This window comes from Monodelphis domestica, chromosome 1 (assembly GCF_027887165.1).
Source record: "Monodelphis domestica isolate mMonDom1 chromosome 1, mMonDom1.pri, whole genome shotgun sequence".
NCBI lineage: Eukaryota > Metazoa > Chordata > Mammalia > Didelphimorphia > Didelphidae > Monodelphis > Monodelphis domestica.
The window spans coordinates 14,527,614-14,553,670 of NC_077227.1; the positions used below are offsets into that span (position 1 = coordinate 14,527,614).

General features: G+C 35.8%; 1 protein-coding gene across 2 annotated transcripts in view; it reads right to left on the minus strand.

The window, feature by feature from the left end:
* PCDH15 (protocadherin related 15) overlaps positions 1 to 26,057 on the minus strand; it is a 1,570,906-nt gene that overhangs the window by 162,556 nt on the left and 1,382,293 nt on the right. For both annotated transcript variants that reach the window (XM_056795634.1, XM_056795629.1), the window contains one exon: positions 623 to 763. In XM_056795634.1, the coding sequence (XP_056651612.1) occupies positions 623 to 763 (141 nt within the window). The remainder of the gene's footprint in view (positions 1 to 622; positions 764 to 26,057) is intronic.

Below are 26,057 nucleotides of genomic sequence, written 5' to 3' on the forward strand. Positions count from 1 at the left end.
TAACCTAAAAGCACAATTTATTTGTGAATAATTATACATCTATTGCATATATATACATATAAATATTTAAGGAAAGAAATAACTACTAATACATATGAAAATATAGCTAATAAAATGTGAATTTAGATGGCAAGGAGTGATAACTGAAAGTAGCTCCAAATTATAAAGCTATAGCAGTAAATTAGCTTACTTGGGAGAAAAAGAAAGTTATTCAAATTCACTTTCTATTATAGAAATGAAGATATTTTTAAAATGTGGTTTACTTGTGGCTGAAGAGTCATTATATATTTACAACATTCTCCCTTAATAGCCAAGTATAAATTGGTTATGTTTGTGGACCATATTATAAAATGTCTTAAAAGTAAATGAGAACAATTATATTATGAGCTTCAGGGAGGGGAGGAGGTACTATCTTTTACCTCTTTGTATCCCCAGCACTTACCAAAATAACTTGTATAAGGTAGATGTTTAATAAATGATCACTGTTTGATTTATAAACAAATATTCACAATAACTTAAAATCAATTTGAAAAATTGACATCATTTTTTTTTTATAAAAGACTTGACATGCAAGAGAGAAAATCATAAATAATGACAAATCCAGATTCAGGCTCTGATTTACCTTAAATATTGTACTTGGTTCTTCATTGAGATTCACTCTAGTGATGACACGTCCTGTATCTTCTTCTATGTCAAATATGCTTGCTGGGTAAGGGTATTGTCTATCTTCCACTCGGTACCGTATATGGCTTGCTGGTAACCCCTGAAATAAAATGGTATGCTATTAAATTACCATTTACAAAATGAAAACAGCAAATATTGAAAATCTCAAAGTGTTGCTAATTTCTGTTCCCATACAAGTGAATAACATGTTTCTTTGAAGCACTTTTTCCCAATTTAAAATGAATTAAAGCCTAAGTTAGAAGAAATTGGGCAGAAGGCCAGCTGGAATTAGAATTTAAATTGGAGAGTATTTAAAAAAGGAAATATTCATATTATATTCATCTATACTATCTGTGTCTGCCTATATCTCTGCCAAAATCAACACTAATGGAAATGATGTAGATGTGAGCAGAAATATAAATAAACAGAATAGAGATGTTCTAGATATCTACAATTATAGATGGATGGATAGATAGATAGATAGATAGATAGATAGATAGATAGATAGAGACAGACAGACAGACAGACAGATAGATAGATACAAACTATTTGTCTTTCCTTTTTTTTACAATCACAATATTCAGAAAACTCCCAGTGTTTCATATTATAAATTTAAAAACTTCATATTTATATAGATTTCAAAGGTTTATACGCACTTTATATACTTTACCTATTTTGATCCTTAGAAGAAAAAAAATGCTTGGAGGGGGCAGCTGGGGGTCTCAGTGGATTGAGAGCCAGGCCTAGAGATGGGAGGTCCTAGGTTCAAATCTGGCCTCCAACACTTCCCAGCTGTGTGACCCTGGGTAAGTGACTTGACCCCCATTGCCTAGCCCTTACCACTCTTCTGCCTTGGAGCCAATACACAGTATTGACTCCAAGACAGAAGGTAAGGGTTTAAAAAAATGCTTGGAGTGTAGATGCTGTCCACTATACAGATAAGCAAGGTGAAACCAAAAGAGGTCAATTAACTTGTCTTATGGCTAATAAATACCTAAGACAGGACAGTTGTCTTAGACTCAGGTCTAAGGTTTTCCTGATTCCACAGCAGGGATATGTCAATTATGGCGGATTATCTCTCAAAATGAAAGCTATTGGTAATAAAAGATAAGTAATTTTTTGTAACATTTGTATTCAAAGACTTGTCACTTCACCAAGATTTGTCCCAATGACTGTTGAATCAGTGCTAAGAGGACTCACAACTTTTGTGTCTCCATCACTAAACATGTTCTGCTTTGGGTTTTATCTACTAAGGTCTCTGTCAACAAACGTGTTAGTATTTATAGGATTTTAGGATAAGAGATTCAAGGGATTTGAAGATTGTCCAGTTTGACTTTCCTATTTTATGATTTTAATCTTTTAGTATCAAGCAAGGGGTCCAACTCTTCCCATACCATGTAACATGAGAATTAAAGCTATATATCATAGTAGTGGGGAGGAATGTAAGCAAATCCAGTAACCATGATTTGGGGCCCAAAGTCCCCTCAGGAAATTCCTTGATAGTTTCTCTCCTGGTCTTCAAATTTGATCTCCTATATTAAAAAATGGGAAAGAATCTGTTTGTACAAAAATATTTATAGCTGTGCTTTTGTGGGTGACAAAGAATTGGAAACTAAAGGGATGTTCCTCAATTGGGAAATGGCTGAATAAATTGTGGTATACGATGGTGAGGGAAGAGTATTGTGCTTTAAGGAACAATGAACAGGGTAATTTCAGAAAGAGCTGGAAAGACCTATGTGAACTGAAGCAGAATGAAAAAATTAGAATCAAGAGAACATCATACACAGTAACTACAATATTGTGGTACAAGACTTTGCTACTAACAGCGTTACAATGATGCAGGATAGCTCTGAGGGTCTTAAAGTAAAAGAATGTTATCCACCTCTAGAAAAAGAACTGTTGTAGCATAAATGCAGATGAAAACAGATGATTTATCACTTGTTTATTTGAGTATATGATTTGGGGTTTTGGTTTTGTAAGATTATTTGATCACAAGAATGAATAACATAGAAATATATTTTGTGTGATAATTCATGGACAACGCAGATTGAATTGCTTGTCATCTCCAGGAGAGAGACAATATGAATCATATAAAATTGGAAAACTTATGGGTAAATTTGTTATTAAAATAAAGATAAAACTTAAAAAAAGATCTCCTGTGCCTTCTTGGGCTAGATTAAAGATCTTTTTAAAAAATATCAGCCTTTATTTTACATCTTAAAATCAATATTGCAAATTGGTTTTAAGGCAGAAGAGAGGTAACATCTAGGCAATGACTACTAAAATATTTAAGGTCCAGATTTGAACCCAAGACTTCCCATCTCTAGACCTGGCTCTCAATCCATTGAGCCACCTAGTTTCCCCAAGAATAAGATTTCACAACTGTTTCAGAAACTCTTCCAAAATTTGGCATTCTTTACAATATTTATGGTTATTGGGTCACCAATTTAGAAGTAGAAGGGACTTTGGGCACCACCAAGTCTAATTTCTTCTTTACAGATGAGAAAAATTAAAGCAAGGAAAGATTACACAATTTACCCAGAGTCACATAGCTAGTGTGTTTGTATTTCTTAGCATGATCAATGTTTATAATGGGGCCTATATTGGGTTAATGAACAAATGAATGAATGAATAAAGAGGTTGAGGTAGGATTTGAACCTAGACTTCTAGCCTAGTGTCCTCTCCCCTATATACCCTCCCCCAAGTCCTTTAAACTTATCAAAATTCTCAATCTGTTATATAAGGATTGATCATAATGACATACAGGGCACCTTGATATATACAGATCATAAAAGTAATCTGACAGTAGGTCTACCTGCCCCATCTCTCCCTATTTTAATCCCTCCTTCATTCAGCCACCAATGGATTTTTCCTAAAACAGAGGTCTTACCATATCACCCTACTCCCTATTCAATTACATCAATGACTCCTAATTTTCCTCCAAAATGAAATACAAGATTTTTTGTCTGCAAGTCAAAGACCACCATATCTTTGCCCCCTCCTGCCTTTCTAATCTATTTAAGACTTAAATGGACTCTATTTATTATTTGATCTTGTGATACTGGTCTTATTGCTTTTACACAAACAAGACATTCTATCTCTCAACTACAGACATTTTCTATATTCTAGAGCATAGATTACTCTCATATAGAAAATGCCTAGAATAATCTCATAAAAAAAAACTCTCCCTCCTCAACTTTGCCTATTGGCTACACAAGTCTCCTTGAAATCCTAACTAAAATTTAGTAAGGTCTTTCCTAACTTCTCTTAATTCTCTCTTCTTTATTTTTATTTCTTTTTATCTCTTACCTCCAGATTATTTGTATATATTTCTTTGTTGTTTCCCCTATTAAAATGTAAGGTTTTGGAGTTATTCTTTTGCTTTGGCTTTTCTATCTCCAGTCCTTAATATAGAGTCTGGCACATAGTAGGCACTCAATAAATGTTGAGTGACTTAACCATGCTAATCTTTTGAATCATTATCATTTTCTCCCTCTTTGAATTATCACTTGTAAATTTATGGTATTTGGCATGTTCTGATGATATCCTATTTTTGCATAGAATAATATAACTTATTAGAGTAAAGGAATACATTTGTTTCTCCTCTTCATCTCCTTTGCACTTAATGGTGACTGGTACCATAGTAAACACTAAATAAATGTTTGTTGCATTATATTAGATAGAATGAGATGAAATGGGTTGGAAAGGGATAGGATTTGGAAGGGTTGGGTGGAATGTAATAGAGTGGAATGGGATTGGGTGCCATGGTGCTGTAGGCACAGCTGTAACTCCAGCACACTCTTATTTCAGGTTGAATATGTCAACATGGAATCTAGAAACCCCAAACTTGTGTCCTAGTGGGATTTATCAAGGAAGTAGGAGTAGATATAGATAAGAGAAAGGGATGGGCTGGTAGAAGGGAGTAGATTGGAGAACATGATGGTCAGAAGTAAACCACTTTAAATCAGGGAAAGGATAAAAGAAGAGAAGATAAATTGGAAAACAGAATGGAGGGAAATACACAGTAATCATAACTGACAATGTGAATGAGATAAACCCATCCATAAAACAGAAGCAGATAGTAGAGTGGAAAAACCAGAATCCTACAATATGTTGCTTAGAAGAAATAAGCTTGAAGCAGAGAGACACAGAAAAAAAGGTAAGGGGCTGAAGGAGAATCTATTATGCCTCAAAATCAGTAAAAGTAAAAGCTGGGGCAGTAATCAAGATCTCAGATAAAGCAAAGGAAAATATAGATAGTATTAAAGAGATAAACAAGGAAAGTATATCTTTGCAAAAGGAACCATTGAAAATGCAATATTACAAAAACAAACCATATGTGCACCAAAAGAAATAGCATCCAGATATGTAATGGAAAATGTAAGTGAAATATGGGGGGGGGGGGATAGAGTAAGACTTACCAGTAAAGGATCTCAACTTGCCTCTCTCAGAATTAGATAAATTTAATAAACAAAAACAGAAAAAGAAGCCAACAAGATGGCTAGCATTTTAGAAAAGGTAGATATGATAGACCTCTGGAGAAAATTAAATCAGAATAGAAAGGAATAGTAAGAGAATAAATGGAAAAAAATGAAAAGAAAGGTGGCCTTGCCTTACTAAATCTAAAACCGTGTTACAAAGTTATAAATATAAAAGCAGTATGGCAACACAAGTAATACCCAATGAAATTGCACGTTGGTTGTGGGAATAGTGGGTAGAGGGGAGGGAGGGAAATAATATGATTACTGTAACCAAGGAATAATGTTCTAAATTGACTAAATTAATTCAAATGGGAAAAAATAAAATAAAATTAAAAAATAAATGTTAGACTTTATTATCATTATTATTAAGTGTCTTCTCAAGGTATATATGACTCTGACCATGCTTATTTTGCATATATGTTCCTTTTCCTGCTGGAGTTGTAATCTTGGGATGGGGAGAGTAAATCTCTGTGTGTTTGGAAGGAATTTTTCTTGTTATTTATTTGATTATTCTCTTTTAATTACTTTTTCTTTGAAATAAAGTGTCTTTTATATGGCTTCAAAAACAAAGAAACAAACAAACAAAAAAAAAAACCAACCCAATATGGCATTCAGTATTGGTTTAACATAAGAAAAACTATTAACATAATTGATTACATCAACAAAAAGTAACAAAATCATAAGATTATCAATAGATGCAGAAAAAGCTTTTGATAAAAAACCTTATATTCCTATTAAAAACCCTTGAAATCATATGTATAAATACATTTTTCTCATATTAAAAAGACATAGATATATATTTAAACATCAGAAAACCTTGTTTGTAATGGGAATGTTAGAAACCTCCACTATGATATATAAGGAGTAAAACAATGATGTCAATAACCACCAATCTCATTTAATATTGTATTAGAAATGCTAGCAATAGCAATAAGTGAAGAAAAATGAATTTAAGCTTTAAGAATTGGCAAAGAAATGATAAAATTATCTTTTTTCACTAATGATGATATATGTAAACATAGATAAATTCTAGAGATTCAACAAAAATAATTGAAACTAAAATTTTTGCAAGGTAGCAATATATAAAATAAACACACATGAATCATGGACATTTCTATTTATTACTAACAATGTCTGGCAAGAAGAGATAGTAAGAGATAATCCATTTAAATTAACCATAGCTAGAATTAAACATGTAGGAGTATATATCTTCCATAGCAAATCTTGAAATTATATGAATGTAACTATAAAATTCTTTTTTTTTAACAAATAAGTCAGTCTTAAATAATTATAGAAAAATTAATTGTTTATGGGTGGGAAGAGATAATATGATTAAAATAATAATCCTACCTAATAAACTTATTCAAAACTATGGTAATTAAATTATCAAAAATATTTTATTGGATTAAAAAATAATGACAAAATTCATTTGGGAAAAAACAAAAGGTTAAGATTATCAAAGGAAATAATGAAAAAAATAAATATTAAGGGAGGAGGTCTAATAGTATCATATTTCAAACTATATTATTTTAAAGTTGTAATTATTTAAAGTATCAGGTACTGGCTAAAAAATAAAAACGTCAATCAGTGAACAGAGCAGACATACATTACAACTGTTATAAACAAAGCAAAGATCCAGGGCAATTTCAAGGGGCTTGGGATGAAAAAGAATATCTACTGCCATAGAAGGGACAGATAGTGTCCAAATGAAGATTTGAACATACAATTCTTCATTTTAGTCCCTCCATAAATCTCCATGAATATCCCTCTATGTAAGATAGATAGATATATGTGTATATATATATATATATATAGTGATTAACAGGGAATTATTTATTACATGATAATATCTATACAACCAATATTATATCATCTGCCTTTTGGGGAATGGGGGAGGGGAGAGGGAGAAAAAATGTGACAGATTTCTTGACCTAATTAATATGAGAATCTGTTTCCCTTGGATAATCATATTTATTGAAATTTATTATAATAAATTTTATATGTTATATTATTACTATATGTTGTATTAGGTTATGTGTGTATGTGTACATATGTGTGTGCATGCATGTATTTATATATTATTTTTAAAAATATGGTACAGGCAAAGAAACAATTCAGTACATCAGTGGAATAGAACAGGTACACAATCAATGATAATGCACATGATAAATTAGTGATTGATAAATACAACTATCTCAGCTTTGGAGGTAAGTACAAAATATTTGACAAAAATTTCTGGGAAAATGGGAAAGAGATTTGGCAGAAACTATGTATAGAGCAACAACTTACACCATATGCCAAAATACTGTCAAAATGGGAAACAGGTGATACATATCATAAACAAATTAGGAGAGCATGGAATAGTTTATCTTTCAGATCTATGGCTAAGGGGAGAATTTATGACAAAATAAGAAATAAAGAACTTTACAAGATTTAAAATGTATTTTCTGTTTTTATCTTGCCCCTCCTCGAAAATCTTTCTCTTCTGACCACTGCCTCCCTTAATATATATTCTTTTTTAATTCCTCTATACATTTTATCTCCCTTACCACTCCTCTATTTTATAAAATAGATTTCTCCATCTCTCAACCAATTCCAATGAAAGAGAGCTTCATTGTCTACTATCTCTTTATTCCTCCATTATAAATATTCTTGATTATGCCCCTCTTTTATATGAGATAATTTCCTTTTAAAAATCCTTACCTTCTGATTTAAATTTGATATTAAATATTGGTTTCAAGACAGATGAGTAATAAGGGATAGAAAATAGGGGTTAAGTGACTAACCCAGAGTCACACAGATAGGAAATCTCTGAGGCTATATTTGAACCCATGTCTTCTCTTCAGACCCACTTCTCTGTCTACTAAGTCACCTAGGTATCCCTCTTATGATCATTTTCTCCAATCTACCTCTCTCTTCTGCTTTCACCTAATGCATTCTACTTTTCATACTTTCATTTTCTTAGTCATTATTTTCTTTTTTTAGAAGTTTTTAGTTGTATGTATCTTTATCTAATATAGGAATGTGAACAGCTTATACTTATTGAATCCTGATTGTTTCTCTTTCATATTTATCTATTTATTCTTTTGAGTCTTATGTATAAATGTCAACTTTCTATTTAGCTCTGATTTTTCCATCAGGAATATTTGAAAGTTCTCTATCTCATTAAGTACACATCTTTTCCTCTAAGGACTTATATTTAGTATTGCTCTAGAGATAATTCTCATTTGTAATCATAGCTCCTTTGTCTTTTGGAATATCAAAATTCTACCCCTCCAATACATTAACATGAATACGAATAAATATTTGATGATCATGACTATGATCCCATTATATTTACATTGATTATTTGTAACTTCTTGCAATATTTTCTCCTTGACTTATGAACTTTGGAATTTGGCTATACCATTCCTAGACATTTTCATAATATTATTTCCAGGATCTTTTTCTCACCCTCTCAATCCTGGCTTTATGATAGTCTAATAATTCTTAAATGATCTATAAATTTGTTTTATAGGCCAGTTGGGTTTTGTATAATTGAAAATCTGTTATCCTAAAAAAGAACGACATTTCCCAGGAGCCCACTGACTTCCTGTCCTTACATACTTCCTGTAGACAGGGGATATTAGGCAGAGACATGGAGAGTCAATTTTTTTGGCCCTGTTGGTGAGCATGGTGGTAGTGAGTGGGGATTTCAAAATGGCTAATCAGCCATGGGCACATGGTCTTTATTTTGTATCCCTTTTATTCCTTTATTTCTAATGATCATTAATAAATTTTCTAAAATATAATATTTTATTATTGAGATTTAATTTTAACTTCTACAGTTTCCAATAGCATTTCCATTTTCTTCTACTTTTAAAAAATTCTTTTAGCTTCACGGCTTTTTGATGTCCCCTGGAGTCCTTGTCCAATTGCCCAGTCCACTTGACAAGTTCCATTTTTAAGAAATTGTTTTCTTCAATAACCTTTTGTAACTTTTGGCCTATTCTTATTTTTAAGGTATTTTCTTCAGTGACTTTTTGTTTCTCTTTTACCATTTGATTAAATCTGTTTTTTAAGATGTTACTTTCTTTGGTATTTTTGTCTCTATTTTACTTTAAGCTACTTATTCAATTTTCATAATTTTCTGGTATCATTCACATTTATTTTCTAAAATTTTCCTCAATTTCTCTTATTCTATTTTAAAAATGCTCTCTAAGGTCTTTCATGAATTCTTAATGGATGTATATCCAGTTCATACTTTTTTTTTTTCCTTTGAGATTTTGCTTATAATTCTTTTGACACTATCGTCTCTTGTTTTTGTTTCTTCGTCTTCCCTGCCATCATAGTAGATTTTTATGTTCAAATTCTTTTTTTAGTGTTGCTCATTTCCCTTATTTCTTGACTTTTATCTTTATTTTAAAGATGGTCCCTGCTACTGGAATAGGGTAGGCATCATCCTAAACTTCATATTTTTGGGCTGCTTGCTGCTATTTTCAGAGCTAGTTCTGGGAATTGGTCAGTTTTTAAGCACTTCCTAGATGGAGAGAGATGGAATCACTGTTCTCTTTTCCTGTGTTCTGGTCTTTCTCCAGGAATGGTCCTTGTTCTCTGGGACCTTCCTTCCCCCCCACCCCCACCCCCAGCAGCTAAAAGTGCTAATTATCTTTTTTTTCCCCTGAAACTATGACTTGGTTCCCTGCTGTCTTACACCAAGTGTTCATGCTCATTTCTGCATTAAAAATGAGACAAGATTCTGTAAAAATTAAATTAAATGTCAAATAATTAAAAATATTATATTTTAGATTTATTAATGATCATTAGAAATCAAGCAATAAAAGGGAAACAAAATAAAGACCATGTGCCCATGACTAATTAGTCCATTTCAAAATCCCCACTCACCACCATTGCCAAGCTGACAGGAAGTCAAAGAGAGGGAGGGACCCTCCATGTCACTGCCTAATATCCCCTGTCTACAGGAAGTACATAATGATGGGATGTCAGTGGGCTCCCAAGAAATGTAGTTCTTTTTTAGGGTAACAGATTTTCAATTATACAATCCCCTACTCTTATGTGGGACAATAAAGTCTCTTCTCTGATCTAGAACTGTGATCAGGACCCCAACTCCCCTGAAGCTGCATTTGCTAGCATTGCTCTGGTCCTGGAATGGCATTCTGGAAATGCATATAGGCAATGTAAGAGGGTTCCATACAATGGCAAGAAAAAGTCCTCTGGAATCTCTTTTTGACTAGTTTAATGACATTCTTACCAACTCTTGGCTGAGAGGTCCCAAAGCATTCTACTGCTACTATTGTAGCTACCTACAAAGCCCACTGTCTTCTTCTACAGACCACTGAAAACTGGACCACACCTTAGTGTTAAAACTTTTGCCTATTTCCTGAATTGTCTCAGGAAGGATGAATATTTTGTCCTGATTTTTATTGGGTAGTGGGATGTTGAGAGAGTTCATCTGACTTGCTGCCTCTTCTCTGCCATCTTGACTCTTACCCAGGAATAACATGCAGATAATACTATCTTGTCACTCTGATCTTTACCACAGGATCTTAGGGTCTTGTATACAATAAATACTTAATAATTCTCTCTCTCTCTCTCTCTCTCTCTCTCTCTCTCTCTCTCTCTCTCTCTCTCTCTCTCTCTCTCTCTCTCCTTCTAGATAGCTTTTTGAATTAATACCTATCTGCAAATTGGAGAGTAGAAAAAGGAATTTTAAGCTACTTATAAGAAGTGTTCCCATGACCCAGGAGAACTTCAATCTACTGATAAGAGAATTTACTTCTTAAGGACTGAAGAAATGGGGAATCCTCTCATTACTTTCTGTACAACAATCAACAATCCTCTTTTTATCCCATTTCCACCAATTTATTTCTGTCAAATACAATTACTTTAGGGTAATTCTGAAACTTTTCTGAATTTGGGGATAGAAAGGGAATTTTTAATTAATGAAAATTTTTGGGACCAAGAGGAAGGAAGGTGGAGAGGGAACATATTTAATGCTTTCTTTGTTCTCTGCAAACTGAACTAGGGAAGATTTGTGAGTCTTGAATTATGTTGTGGTCTCCCTTACTATTGAAGATTTAGAATCTGATCATATATTCCTCTGTGCATTTAAGGCTCTGGACACACACCACAAATTCTCTGTGGGATTTAGATAATCTCTGTGAGTTTCACTGACCTCTAGACAGACTGGTTGGTTCCTTTGCAAATTCCTTAGCTTTATTGCCAGAGGGACAGGTCACATAAATTCTTCCCCACTTACTGGCTTTGATCTTGCCAGCCCAAATAGTCAAATGCAGTAAAATATACAACTGAAAGAAAATGAATCCTGCTGTCTCCTTCCCCACGTGGTTCCTGGCTCCTTGTACAAGTATGCCAGTAGAATGAAAACTTCTAGTGGACAGTATTGGTTGGATTTTATCTTGGTATTCACAACCTTTACACATTGACTGACAACCTAGAGCAAGACTATCAAGATAAGTCTTGCCCTAGACAGTTTCTGGCTCCTTGGCTCCTATTCTGATGTACAGTCTCTGTTCTTTATCATCGAATTTTCTTAAATTTCCTAACCTATATGTATGGTATTACACACTGCCCACACACATAAATAAATTGTCAACTTTGAAGGCAAGGCAAGATGTCATTCTTATCCTTGATTTCCTAGTATCCAACACAACATCTTTTCCAGAGCAGTAGTGAATTAATCTGGTTTGAAATGGAGTGGCCAGAGTCCTCTTCAGGTCATCTTTATCCTGGAAGACTGTACATGATAGATTTCTTCCAGGACCGTATAAGAATGGTGAAGCAATCCTACACAGACCGTATTTGTTTCACTTTTACCCAGATTACTCTTGGAGGTTGTGAAGGAAGGATCAATATGACAAGGACAGCAATATCCCTCTGGGAACTTTTCAGAAGTGTACTTATAGGTATGTCATAGCAACCAGGAAATGTCAGTTTCACTGCAAAGGTAAGTTTTTTGAAATTTATGACAAGAGATCATAGCTACTGAGCTTTCATCCAGACTAGCTAGACTTGAAGTATATCTGGACAGAGGTTAAGTGGGAAACCCAAGGTGAAGAGCAGCCATTCTTTGAACTTTGAAAAAAGAGGTTTCAAGGTGATTTGGTCCCTGTAGTCATGGAAAAGAATACTTTCCATTAATATTGGGTGAATTAACTTTTGTGAAGAAAATACTTTGTTGGCATATGGGAGCTGTGCAAATGTTCAACAGGGAAAGGTATTCAATAAACAGAATTAGGGACACAAAAAAACCCCACTTTTTTCATTTTACATGGAAAGAAACTGAGGTTAAGGGAGATTTAAATGTCTTTTAAAGTCATGCATATATGTAGTTCCAAAATAAAATATTTCCATAAACTTCATTTTAAAATAATGAAAAAGCAACCAGGGATGCTTTCTGAATAATATAGAATCACTTGAATCACAAATACAGACCAAATTGTTAAATAAATCTGCAAAAGTCTACTAGTGTTTTGGATTAGATTTTAATTCACATTTCTGTCAGTCTATGATGACTAGATTGAATAAAATTTGAAATTCCCATCATGCCAAGTTTTTTGTTCCAATGTTTTTTTTTTCTGATCAAGGTGCACTTGTATCATGAAATGAATTCATTTGATCTTATGTTCTGCATCCTCAGTCATCTGAATTCATGTTGCTAGAGCTGGTTGGTTTTAGAGCAAGAAAAGCTCTCCAAGACTGCCCAATCTAGATCACTCACCTAAGAGATAAAATACCAGGGACCAGAGAAGGACAAGTAACCAAGTGACATGTGGAAGGTGACTCAAAAAATTAGTAGCAATGCCAAGCCATAATATAATTCTTTGGTAGCAACATGGGGCCTTTCTATCACACCATAAAATGAGATCATGATTAAATTCTGAATTTAAATAAAAGCAAAAATTTAATGTTGCATTGTTAATGTATGTCCTGTTGTACTCTTTCATTAAATCAGTGATGATTAAGGGGAGTACAAAATTAATAGAATAAAGTCCTTTATATGTTTGTTATTGATGAATTTCATGTGATTTTTATGTGACTTTATTGGAACATTTTATGTGATTCATGTGAGTTTTACCACAGTGGCAAAAGTAATAGGAAGTGGCACCAGAAAAGAAATGGGAATGGTGGAGGCTCCATCTGTCTAAAGACTCAACTATCAATGAGGCAGAAGAATTTGAATATTGGAGTGTCCCAATTATCCTTTGCAGATTCTTGTGAGAAATGTCTATTTGGTTTCTTTGTGAGCAGATTTTTATTTTATCATTTGTTTTGTTCATTTTCTGGGCTCATCTATAGATTTTTTTCCTTTTGGGTGGCTTTGGAGCAAGGGATGTTAACTTTGGGTCCAAAAGCTTGTGTGTATGTATATGTATGTGTCCTGGGATGCTGCTATGACTACTGATAATGTGTATCAATGAAATAATAGTGCTGTGCATCTGTGTGAAATACTCTGATAAATACTGGCAAAGAAACAAGGAATCCTAAGACACTAGCTCTAACAAAACAAAATCCTTCAGGGGATGAAAAGCAGAGGCAGAAACAGGAGATAGTGGCAAGGACACGAGAAATATGAAATTACTTAAGTGTGTGGGTCAGAGGAGGACCATTTTCTAAAAAGAGGGAATCTGAGATCACTGGGATACAATCATGGTTTTGAATCGGAGAACTTTCTACACAGAGATATGCACTCCAATAGCCTGGTAGTATGTCCACCTGCCTCAAGGTTTTTCCCATTTTAGTCTATCCTCTATTCAGCCAATGGATTGGTTTTCCTAAAGCATAGGATGGACCCTGTCACCCTTCTACTGGAAAATCTCTAATTGTTCCCTCTTTCTTCCAGTACCAAATTTAAAATCCTTTGCCAATCTCCCTCAGGCCTTTGCGTTCTTCTTACACATATTTCCCTGTAAAGTACTCTTGAATTCAGTGATATTGGCCTCTTCAATGTTCTAAGAACAAGAAACAATCTCTCAGCTCCAGACATATTCTCTTGCTCTTTCCTTTGTTTGGAATACTCTTCCATCTTATTCCCCCACTACCTACCTTTAAGATCCAACTAAAATCTCATATTCTATAGGAAGCCTTTTCTAGCCCTTCTCTGTTATTTCCTTTGTGCTTAGAAATTACCAGTGTCTGACACATAATAGGCACTTAAAGCTTAATGATTTATTAATTAATGGGACAGTGAGTAAAGAAGAATTTGAGAGGTGGAAAGGATCACAGCTTTTCTCTAGTCCAATCCATACTGGAAATACATCCCCAATAGAATTTTCTGGAGCACTTCCCTCCTAGCTTCTTCCTAAAGATCTTGAAGAAGGAAGAAGGCACAAGGCCATTCGTTATCCTGTGTGACAGCTCCAAAATTATTTTTTTTCTTTAATAGCAAGCCTAAATTTGGTAAGACTAGTTTGGTTGTAGCATTCATTAAATGAAGGAATGAACATGGAGAAATGGCTGGACATTTAAGTTGGATTATGATTTTTGAAGGGCTTTGACTGTTTGGGGAATAGATTTGAATTTAATTTAGACAAAGAGAAGGCATCAAAGGTTTTTAAACAATTGAGTGATTTGGGGGAAGCTGGGTAGCTCAGTGGATTGAGAGCCAGGCCTAGAGACAGGAGGTCCTGGGTTCAAATCTGACCTCAAACACTTCCCAGCTATGTGATCCTGGGCAAGTCTCTTGACCCCCATTGCCTAGCCCTTACCACTCTTCTGCCTTGGAGCCAATACACAGTTTTAATTCCAAGACAGAAGGTGAAGGTTTAAAAAAACTGAGTGATTTGATTAGCACAGTAGGTTAGGTGGATGCAGTTGAGAACAGTGAGAAAGAGGGAATGGAAGGGAAAGAAAGCAATCTTTTTTAAATGTCTGTTGCTCTTTTCAGTCTCCTTTAATGGAACTTGATCCAGATCACATCTTTTAAATATAAGCATTCCCTATATCTCTGTCCTAAAACCTCATCTTCTCTACTATTTCACTCAGGGATACCATCAGCTCCCATAGATTCAATTAACTTTGAATGTCCCATAAACCAGTGCAGCTCAACATGAAGAAAACTGAACCATCATTTTCTTCCTTCCCAAATCTTTCCCTCTTCCTAACTTCTGTATTATTGTCAAAGTTACCACTGTCTTCCCAGTCACCTGGATTGTAGCCTGGGTGTGAGTTGAATTACTTGTCATTCTGAAATATTCCTTTAATTTAACTTCCATTGTCCATTTGTGAGTTCTTCTGGGACCTTAATTTTGGAGAAGAGAACAGGCTGGCTTAATTCTCCTCCTGGCTCTGCTCATGACTCTCCAAAGTTCTTTACCATGCCTTGTTCCTCTCCACGTTCCAAATACCTTTTGTATAATTCTTTATCCCTCATTAAAAAAGCTATTTGAGGGCAGAAATTCTTTCTCTTTCCACTTGGATTTGTTTCCTTAGTACTTGTACAATATCTGGCACAAAGTGATTAATAAATACATATTTACTGACTAGAGTCAGTGAGGAAGAGAGAAGAGATGAAATTCATTTTTCAATATTCCCATCTATTAGCTGTCTTAATCATTTAAAGCAGAAGAAATTTTTTTGGCTAAAATGTGGTTTGAATGGTAAACATTTAAGATTATGCTATTGTGTATAAAATATTTTGTGCATTTGAGGGAATAATATTGATAGTGGGAAATATTATTATTATATGAAGAGGAGGAAGAGAAGAAATAATATCTACCTAAGCAAATATGAAAGAGTAAAACATTGAGAAACTATTGTTTGGGCAGTATAGACAGTATTTTGCAATTGAGTATATGTGCCAAGTGAGAGAAAGAGAGAACTGGAGGGGAAAACAAGAATTTGAATATTTTGAGACTGAGAATATGGTGGAACTACAAGATGGAAGTGCCAACATGGAATCTAGAAACCCCAAACTTTAGCCTAATAAGATCTGATGAACCCCAAGTTTTAGGACTAGATTGTAAGTTGGAGACCCCAAAGCTTGTCCTTGTTCCTGTAAGAATCCACCTGATAGGAATCTTAGGCTAGCAGTTTCAGACTGAATAATGACCCTAAGGTAAAAGACAATCCATGTGAGATGAAGGCTACACCCAAACTGAGTGACTCTTGTCTCCAGAAGCCTTCTCCAGTATGTCACACCCTCCTACTGAGGATTGAACTCAGGACATTCAGTTTATGAGATGGACACGCTGTTTGCTGCACTGAAGAGTCACTCGGCTTGGACTTAACCTTCACCTCAAGTGGATTCTCTTTTATCTTAGGGTCATTATTCAGTCTGAAACTGCTAGCCTGAGATTCCCTTCAGGTGGATTCTTACAGGAAGAAGGACAAGCTTTGGGGTATCCAACTTACAAGCTAGTCCTAAAACATGGGGATCATCAGATCTTACTAGGCTACAAGTTTGGGGGCTTCTAGATTCCATGATCACAGAAGAAATATAGATTGTGGGAAAAAAAACTTCATTTCAATTTATTGAGTTAGATTTAGATTGTTAAATCATTTTAAGTGACTCCAGTCTTTTCTCTGCTGCTAGCATCTATCTTTTCACCATGGATGCACTGATAAGATAAAGCTAAATCATGATTACCAGGAATATCAATCAAAAATAGAATTTGACCCAATAGCAATGGAAAATTCTCCAGTGGTTTGTAGCAGTACTCATGGCACTTTGTCTCAGAGGCAACCATAAATAATATTATCAGTAAAATGATCTAACAGAAAAGGAAGTCGATATCATGGGGATTATGGAGGTATCCACTAAATGGTAAAATCATCTGAGTAAGGTCTCCAGCATGATATATCTAGCACTTTTGTTAAAGACATTTATTTATTAAGGGAAATGAACATAAATATCCCATAGAATGAGAAGTTATGGCAGGATCATAATTTGTATTAGTGAAAAGTATACCTACACTGATGAGATAATTATATAAATTTTATTTCAGTTGAAATAATTCTCAACGACAATTAGGAGAAACTGTTGATTTTAATTTGAGAATTTTGGGAATAAATATTCTTCCAATCAGTTTGTGTTTGGGTGTCTAGAGAAGAAAATGCTGCTGTGCACAGGATAACTATCTTAAAGTAGTTGAAAAGCTGTCTTACAGAAGAAGAATTTGCTTTGTTCTTGGTCTCAGAAGGCAGAACCAAAATCAGTAAGTGGAAAGTTCAAAGACAAATTCAGAATCAAGGGAAGTTATAGTTTATCCACAATTAGGGCTATCCTAAATTGGAATAATATACATTGGATGGTAGGAGGTGCCATCTTTGAGGATTTTAAGCAGAGTAGACCATTGTTGAATGTATGGTAAGAAAGATCTTCTTATTACAGGAGCTGGTTGGACTAGGCCAAATGTCTATGGACATCCTTTTCAAAGTTGCATCTTGTGATCTCCTTTCACTTTAAGTCTTGTTTTTTTAAATCTTATTATTGAATATACTACCAGTCTTCGTATGTAATAACAAAGAACATAATTAATGGGATGTCATTATATAGCCAGACTAGAGATAGCCCTAGCTTGCAAACACAGGGAATTTCAATGAGCCAGTAATATCCCAAAGTGATTGTGTCCTCAATATCAGCAGGTATCCTGATTTAGTCACTTTTAAAAAATACATAATTATCTAGAAACAACTTCCTCAAATCTACATAATTGTTCTCATAATAATGGCAATTGCCTCGTATCTGGGAACACTAAAGCCTGTTATTATCATTAACCATACCCACATTAAGTAATTTGTTTTTAAGTACACAAAGCTGTTGAGAGACTTATCTCCCAGATGCCATTCCCCAACTTATTTTTCTTTTCCTGTCTTTGAAAAGAACACCCCTGATTTATTCTCCAACTACATAATTGACAGAAACTCTAAAAGATCTGTTAACCTGGGAAATTATTATAAATGGATCTGAGTTCTCTTGCAAAATCTTAATTATTTCCTCACATATGGACTGATGTATCAGCTAGTTCCTAAAGTGCAACTAATATCTTGAAATGGAAGGAAAAAGTTTTGAAAGGGAAGTATCCTCATTTCCTTTGAATACACAAGGATACAGAGAGGTAGTGGGATTCTGATTTGTTCTATCTAGGGAACTTTCAGATGAGGAGTTTCACTCTATTCCTGTAGGTCAACCTTTGCTCTGCAATTTCAATTCTTAAAGAAATTTCTAAAACATTATAAGGTTCAGTAACTGGCCAGATCAGAAAAACACTTATGTTTCGGCAGTGGAATTTGAACTCAGGTCTTCCTAGCTTAAGGCTAATTCTTAAATGAATACATTTAGGGTTGAAATTAACAGGCTGGGAGGCAGCTAGGTATCACAGTGGGTTGAAAGCCAGCATTAGGGATGGAAGGTCCAGAATTCTAATCTGGTTTCAGATACTTCCTAGCTATGGGAAATCACTTAACTGCCATTGACTAGCCCTTACCACTTTTCTGCCTTGGTAACAATACTCAGTATTGATTCTAAGATGGAGCCACAACTCAAGTCATGGGCAATTTTTTCCACTGGGGATACTAAGAATGATAAATTTCTTGTGTTTTCAAACTTATTCTTTATTTTTTTTTCTTAAAACCCTTATTCTATCTTTGAATCAATACTGGGTATTGGTTCTAAGGCAGAAGAGTGGTAAGACCAAGGTAATGGGGGATAAGTGAATTGCCCAAGGCCATACAGCTAGGGAGTGTCTGAGGCCAGATTTGAACCCAGGACCTCCCATCTCTGGGTCTGACTCTCAATCCACTGAGCCACCCAGCTATCCCCCAACCTATTCTTTAAAGCCCGACTTTAATGTCTGCTCCTCCTTGAAACCTTTTCTTAGTATCAGGTAGTAACAACCTCATCTCTTAAGCTTTATCATTTTGATTTTCAAATCTGGTATGCTTGGTTCTATTTTACTCAAAGAAAAAAAGTTGATGATTCTTTTTTCTTCTTAGATCACATTCATTCAGAAATAAATTCTTTCTGCCCTGCTTTCCACCTAATGATTCTTCCTGTGAAATTTTTTTTGGGGATCAAGATGTAGGGTGAGAGGTAATAGAAGCATCCTCAGATCTCTCATCTCATCTTAGTAACAAAGATCATAAAAGAAAAATATTCAGCAAAACTAGCCAGCACCTAATATGAGTCTGACATGATCTAGAATATTCTACATCTTTATTCCCCATCTCTAAAATGAAGCAAGGAAGGCATGTTTTGTTTATATTTCTCAAGGGCCAGGTCTGAACATAGCAATCACATATCATTCTATTTTCCTTATTTTTTTCTTTGTTTTTAAAATCTCAATTCAAACCAATAAACCTTTAAGATGCAACTATGAGCTAGGCATTGTGCTATGGGTCATCTATAGATTTTGTTTTTAATGAAAAGCAGTCCCTGCCCTCAATGAGTTTATAATTTAGTGGCAACTGGGTGGTAGAGTGAAAGAATGTTGGCTTGGAGTCAGGAAGACCTGATTTTGATCCTTTGTCAGATTGGCAATTATTACCAGCTATGTCACCCTGAGCAAGTTACCTGACCTGTGCCTCAGATTCCTCATTTATGAAAAATGAATGAAAAGAGCACCTACCTCTGGGCTTATTATAGAGTAGACATAAAAAGAGCCCTGTCACCCTCAAAACTCTATACAACTGCTAGAGACCCTTTAAAAGCATTTACTATTAAACCAATAAATGGTAGCTATTAAGACCTTTGTGCATCTGGTTTTCCTGATTCCACTTATTTAACTTTGATGCTCATAAAACTGAAGTGTGTTTTAATGCAACTGGTGTTTTAGGATTATTCATTTACTAGACTCCACAAGAGTAGGCACCATTTATTTTTTAAACCTGTTATCAATGTCCCCCCACATTCCTTTCTTTCCAGCATAGTGGCATGCATACAGTTAGTGGTTAATAGAATAAATCAAAAGCAATGGACTGGATGAATCTTATGATTCCATAAAATGCTTAGATGAGTCCAATCTTCTGATTAGGTGCTTCATAGTGTACGTATTGAGCAAATGCTTGAAAGCTTCACCCCTAATGTCACTCCTGGCAAAAGCATCTAGCATTGTTTTAAAGCTTCTATGGAAAACACTATTGAAGAAGAATTTCAAGGTTGCTGCACTTTGTGCTACCAAATTATTTTAAATCAGAAGTGGAGATAGAGCTAGGTGAGCTCTGGTGACCTGACTCATGAGTGGCAGGGTGATATGGATATCTTAGCGTTTCTGTACACTCTCCATTCATACTGATAAATATGAGCTTCTTTGAAGAGGGAAAGTGTGCAGAATAATAGAGGAAGGAGGAAAGGATTCCACCAAGAAAGATGGCAACTGAGTTGATTCTTGTAGGATGGAAAGATTATAAGTTTTTGTTGGAAGCAGTAAGGAGAAGCATTCTCGAAATGGAAGACAGCATAGACAAAGGCTCAGAGGCTGGCGACCACAGAAGGAATTTAGGGAATAGCAACTCCGCCAGTTTTCATTGGAATACAGAATACATAAAGGGGCATGATGTGAAGCAAGTCAATAAAGGTAGTCTGTAGCCATACTGTAATAAAGGGCATTAAATGTTAAGCAGAAGAGTTTGTAGTTTATCCTGGAGAGAATAGGGCGTTCACAATAGGCAACATTAACTCCATCAATATTACTGTTCTCAAGCTCAATCTATAAATGATAAGCAATGGACATGAATTCATTTCTAAGAAATCCTGAGATAATCCTGCTTGGCAAATCTCTGGGTCCATGTTCTCTTTAGAAAACTTTTCCTTTAGAGCTCACTTAGATGATCTAATCTCATTATAATCCCTTCATTTGGGGCTTCATTGGGACATTTTTCACTAATTAAGCACTGGCGGGAGACCAATGGGATTCAGGGCAGGTCTACCTCAACTTCATTCTCACTGGCTGATAGGCACAGCAGCAACAGTCATTGGGCACCACTAACAGAGGACTGGGAAGAGAGAACCCAGTAGGCTGTAGCTTCTCTATGACAGCCATTCACTCAGCACTCTGGGTAAGCTAAAACCAGAATTGCCAGTCCCCAGTCTTCCATGACTGAAGACAGTCGAATCTATTGCACAAAAATTCACAACAACATGGGGAAAGGAGGACAGTGATTGATTGGATCAATCCATGACATACTGATGAAACACTAGAAAGAAGAAGTCCTTTAATGGTATACAAAACAGGCTTCACCCCAGATGGTTTAGCCCAGGAGTGGCTCCTTACCTCCTCCTTCTCCTAATAGAAGCAGGTAAATTGTGTCTGAAATGGATTTGGGCTCTCGCTGTTCAAATAACACCCCCTGCTAATAGATTGTTAGCAAATGACTATTGGGAGGCTTAACCATTTTGAAAAGATGCCTCTGCATACCTGTGTTACACTGGCACTTTAATAAAACGTGAGGTACATGCAGGAAGGAAGAAGAGCATCACCACGTTCCTGCTCCCAGGCTCTAGAGAGGAACAAAAGTGTCCTTCTGGGACTGAGATGGGTGAGTAAGCCACCTGCCTGAGCACTTTCTAAATCAGCTCACAGGTAGCTCATTGGAACAATGTTAGGTCAATAGAGCTTTTAAATGCTCATCGTCAGTGGCAAAGAAAAGCCTGGTGTGCTTCCAATTACTAGTACCATTGTAAATGCAATTTCTGAAGGAAAAAATGGAATGAAGAATGGATTATTTGCTGGGGCCATATCAATTCATGGATAATGGAATATTTAGAGTGTATAGATTATAAATGCTATGTGTTAAAATTATATATCTATGCACATATGTAAATGCTATATAATTGTACATATAGAAAACTATATAATTATATATTGCTCAACTACATCTTTTTTTTTTTTCAAAATGTGCAAATATGATGGAGGGACAAGAGAGTAGTCTAAAAGTCAGCAAGATTTGGATGTGAGCTTGATCTCTGACCTCCTGGGTAAGTCATTTAATATCTCCGAGTCTCATTTTCCCACTTATGAAATCAAGGAGATGCTGTATATGACCTCCACGTTCCTTTCTAGCCTTAAATTATGGTACTATAAACTCAACCCCAATGGAGGAAATGATCTGGCCAAGGTCTCATAGATAGTATGTAGGGAAGCCAGGAAGCAAACCCAGACTCTCTAATTCAATTCCAGTGTTCTAATAATTCCACTAAGGTAAGTAGCTCAGTAAAAAACATGTCCAGCAATATCTAGAGTGCTGACACTGAAATGTAGGATAGCCAATCAAAAATGAATAATAGAAAGGAACTTTACCTTCCTCTCTCCTCCCTTCCACCCCCACCAACTGGGGGAATTATTGTTGTTAAAACAGTCACTTATCTGAATGATAACTTTTTATGGATTTAATATCACCCTACTGATGCCTTCCCTCTAGTCTCTTTGTTGTTTTTTTCTTTTTTAAATCAGTCTTTCCATGAACCAGACTTATTTGTGTCCTTTGGACTCTAGTCTGGTAAGAACATCAGGACACTTAAATACTTTCCAACATTGACTTAAAGGATATTTTAATTGACTTTACTGCAATTCGGGATGAAGATTTGGTCCAAAATATGGGTTAGAAGGAATTCTAGAGAACATCCCCAGGGTAAGAAATATCAAGACATACCTATTCGCTTTGGAGCAGGCATCAATTTCACAAAGGCCACTCCCCCTCCCTCTCTTTAGCCAATCGTCACCATGCACAGGCTCATCAGCCCTCTTTTTTTTTTTTGCCAGCAATTGGAAATATGCACTAGTCACGCTCCAGACTCTAGAAGTGATTTCACATGGGTCCAGCAGATGGAGGTGCCGCATTGTACAAGAGAATTCTCAAGCAAAGCAGCCTAAGCCACTTGATGTGTTACAGAGCAAGATGTGAGGCTAGGATCCCTTTGGGGAAGTGCTATAGAGAGAGGCCCAGAGGTCTGTATTTCCAGCCTCTGGTGAAGAATACGAATGAAGTCACTCTCAAAAAACAAGATCTCATTAACGTCGTCATGTCTGGCCATATTTCTGCCCCTGCAGATTGGACACTTTTCAGAGAGGAGGTATTGGAGAGTCCTTTGCTTCCTAGTGATTTGGCAAGAAAGCAAACAGACAAACAGGAAAATATATCTGTTTCAGAGTCACTGAGGCACACTCAGAGACAGTTTCACGCTCAGAATTTTTTTTCGATTTAAGTAATGATAACATAGAAATAAACCAAACCAACCAATGACAACTCCAACAGAAATCAAACCATCGTCATATTCATGGAGGGCTCCTTCTTTGATGGGTCAGTGTTTCATTAATCAAAGGGGCTCTCTGGTTAGAAGTTGTTGTTGTTGTTTTTTTTTCTATTTTAATCAGTCCCCTGGAATGCATCCATTTGTGGAAAGAGGATAAAAGGACTTTTATTTATTGATTTATTTTTACTTTGTCTCTGTCTGGTTTATATTTTGTCTTTGAGAACACTTTTGTCACAGGGACGCAGCACTGAATAATGTGTGAACCGCAGACTGACAGCTCTTGGCCTTGTCATTGGCTTTTGAGTGAGTATTGGAATATAGGAGGATGGTTGTCCAGTAAGACACTGGTATTCAAAGCAGGGGCTGATGCCTGGTTACCAAGGAGTTTGTTGTCACTTCATGATAGTTGATAATGAGGCTGGTTTCTGATTTAACTACCTGTCCCCTTATCTCACAGCACTCCCAATTCTACTCCTTCTCCTTACTGTGGGATCTCCCGGCCTAACTGTTGCTATCTGGGTGCCCACAGCATTGACTGCCCAAGGGCTGATGTGAAAAATTCTAAGCCTCTCACCCAATATACTCCCCTTCAGTCCCACCGCCACCTCATTATTGCAGTAGGTGCCCATGGAAGTGTGGACTTTGATCAAAGATGGGGAGGAAGAGTGACTCACCTCCCCATTTCCATGCTGGGTTGGGCAGAATTTCATAGAATGAGTAGACATTTGTGGTGTTGGACCACATCAAAGGATTCAGTACATTGAATTTCCCCCCAAATCTTACCCCCTGCCACACTTCTCTATTTCTATGGAGGGCTCCATCATACTTCCAGTCATGCAGGGTCACAATCTTAGAGTTTTCTGAGATTTCTCTTTCTTCCTCAGCCCACATATCCTATCAGTAGCCAACTGTTATCATCACCTGATTTATCTCCCTTTCTTCTCTCAGCAATTACCTCTGTTCGGGCCCCCAGCAACTCTCCTTGGACTAATAGATGTGACCAACCAAGAGACTTTCAGGATTGAAAATTAAATCCTCTCTTTGACTTTTAAGGTCTTCAGAACTTGGCCCTTTGCTAGGATTGCATTCTTCTTATGCTTGACTCCTGTTTGTATATACTAGGATTCATTTGCCTATTTTACCTTCTGCTTATGTGCTCTCTTGCCAGCTGTACCCCATGCCTGGAATTAGTGATAGCTAGCAGTTAGAGGGGATAGAGCTTTGGGATTAGCATCAGGAAGAACTGATCTCAAGCCCTCCCTCCAACGTTCTCTAGTTCTGTGACACTAGGCAAGTCATTTCATCTCTTTTAGCCTCAGTTTCTTCAATTGTAAAATGAGAACAATAACAGGACCTCCTTCAAAGGGTGGATATGAAGAAGAGTTGAGGTGATATTTATAAAGGGCTTAACTTAGCAGAGTGTCTGGCACAGTCTGACACTGGTTATAGTCTTCTGCCTCTTGGAATCCCTGGATTCATTCAGGGTGAAGTTCAAATCCCGTCTTTTGTAAGATGTCCCTGACAGATTGCAAGTGCCTTCTGTATGGGATCACCTTTCATTTCAACTGCATTAAATCGTACATATTTTGTTGTTGTACATAGTTGTATTCGTGTTATCTCCCTCACTAGAATGTCATCCCTTGAGTAGAAACACAGAAGAAAAACAAGTGTTTGACCACATGGGTCGATGGGAATATGATTAGGAATGTAGACTCTAAACAATCACCCTAATGCAAATATTAATAATATGGAAATAGGTCTTGATCAATGACACATATAAAATCCAGTGGAATTCCTCATTGGCTACAGGAGGGGGGTGGAAGGAGGGGAGAGAAAGAACATAAATCTTGTAACCATAGAAATTTTTCTCAATTAATTAATTAAATAAAATTTTCCAAATGAAAATAAATAGATGAAAGAACAAAGTGCCCCCCAAATAAAAAAGAATGTCCCTTGAAGGCAGGAATTAGTTCTCACCCTTTCTTTTTCCAATGTTTAGCATCCTGTTTGGAACATAGATGGCACTTAATAACTTTTGTTGAACATGGTGGGTTCTCTCTTTCCCAAGGAAGACAAAGATTTTCAAGCAAAATTTGGATGGTCCCATTTGGAATATGTTTCCAATGGGATACATTTTATGTATGGGTTGGAGTAGATGACTTTTTAGTCCTCTTCCAATGGTTAGATTTGTTGATTCTATAAATATTCTCCTTTCTTCAATGCCTACACCACTCAGCTGCCAAATGATCTTCCTAAAGCATTTGTGGGTTTGTCCATATCACTTCCCTCCTCACTGTACTCTAGAAGCTCCCTACTGATTCCAGGTTTAAATATTGCTCATCTTTGTTAATATTATAATGTGCTCAATTTTTAGTATTGTAGAACATAGAGGGAAATTTAAAATAATCAATTACATGCATTTTGGAGGTCCATTGCGAATTTATCTTTCTGACGGGTTGGGCGACCAAAACAAACTGACCCCACTATTCTAAGTGGTCTGCAGTTTGCAGACAGACAGAGTTCTGTTGCAGGTTGAAAGAACTAATGTCCCCAAATCCAATAATATTCTAGGTGGTCTAGTCCAAATGCTTCATTTTATAGATGAGGAAACAGGCATCATAGTTAAATGGTGTTTCAAAGGCAACAAATTTAGTTAACGTCAGATCCAGCATGTCAACCCACCTTGACTAATGCCACAATGA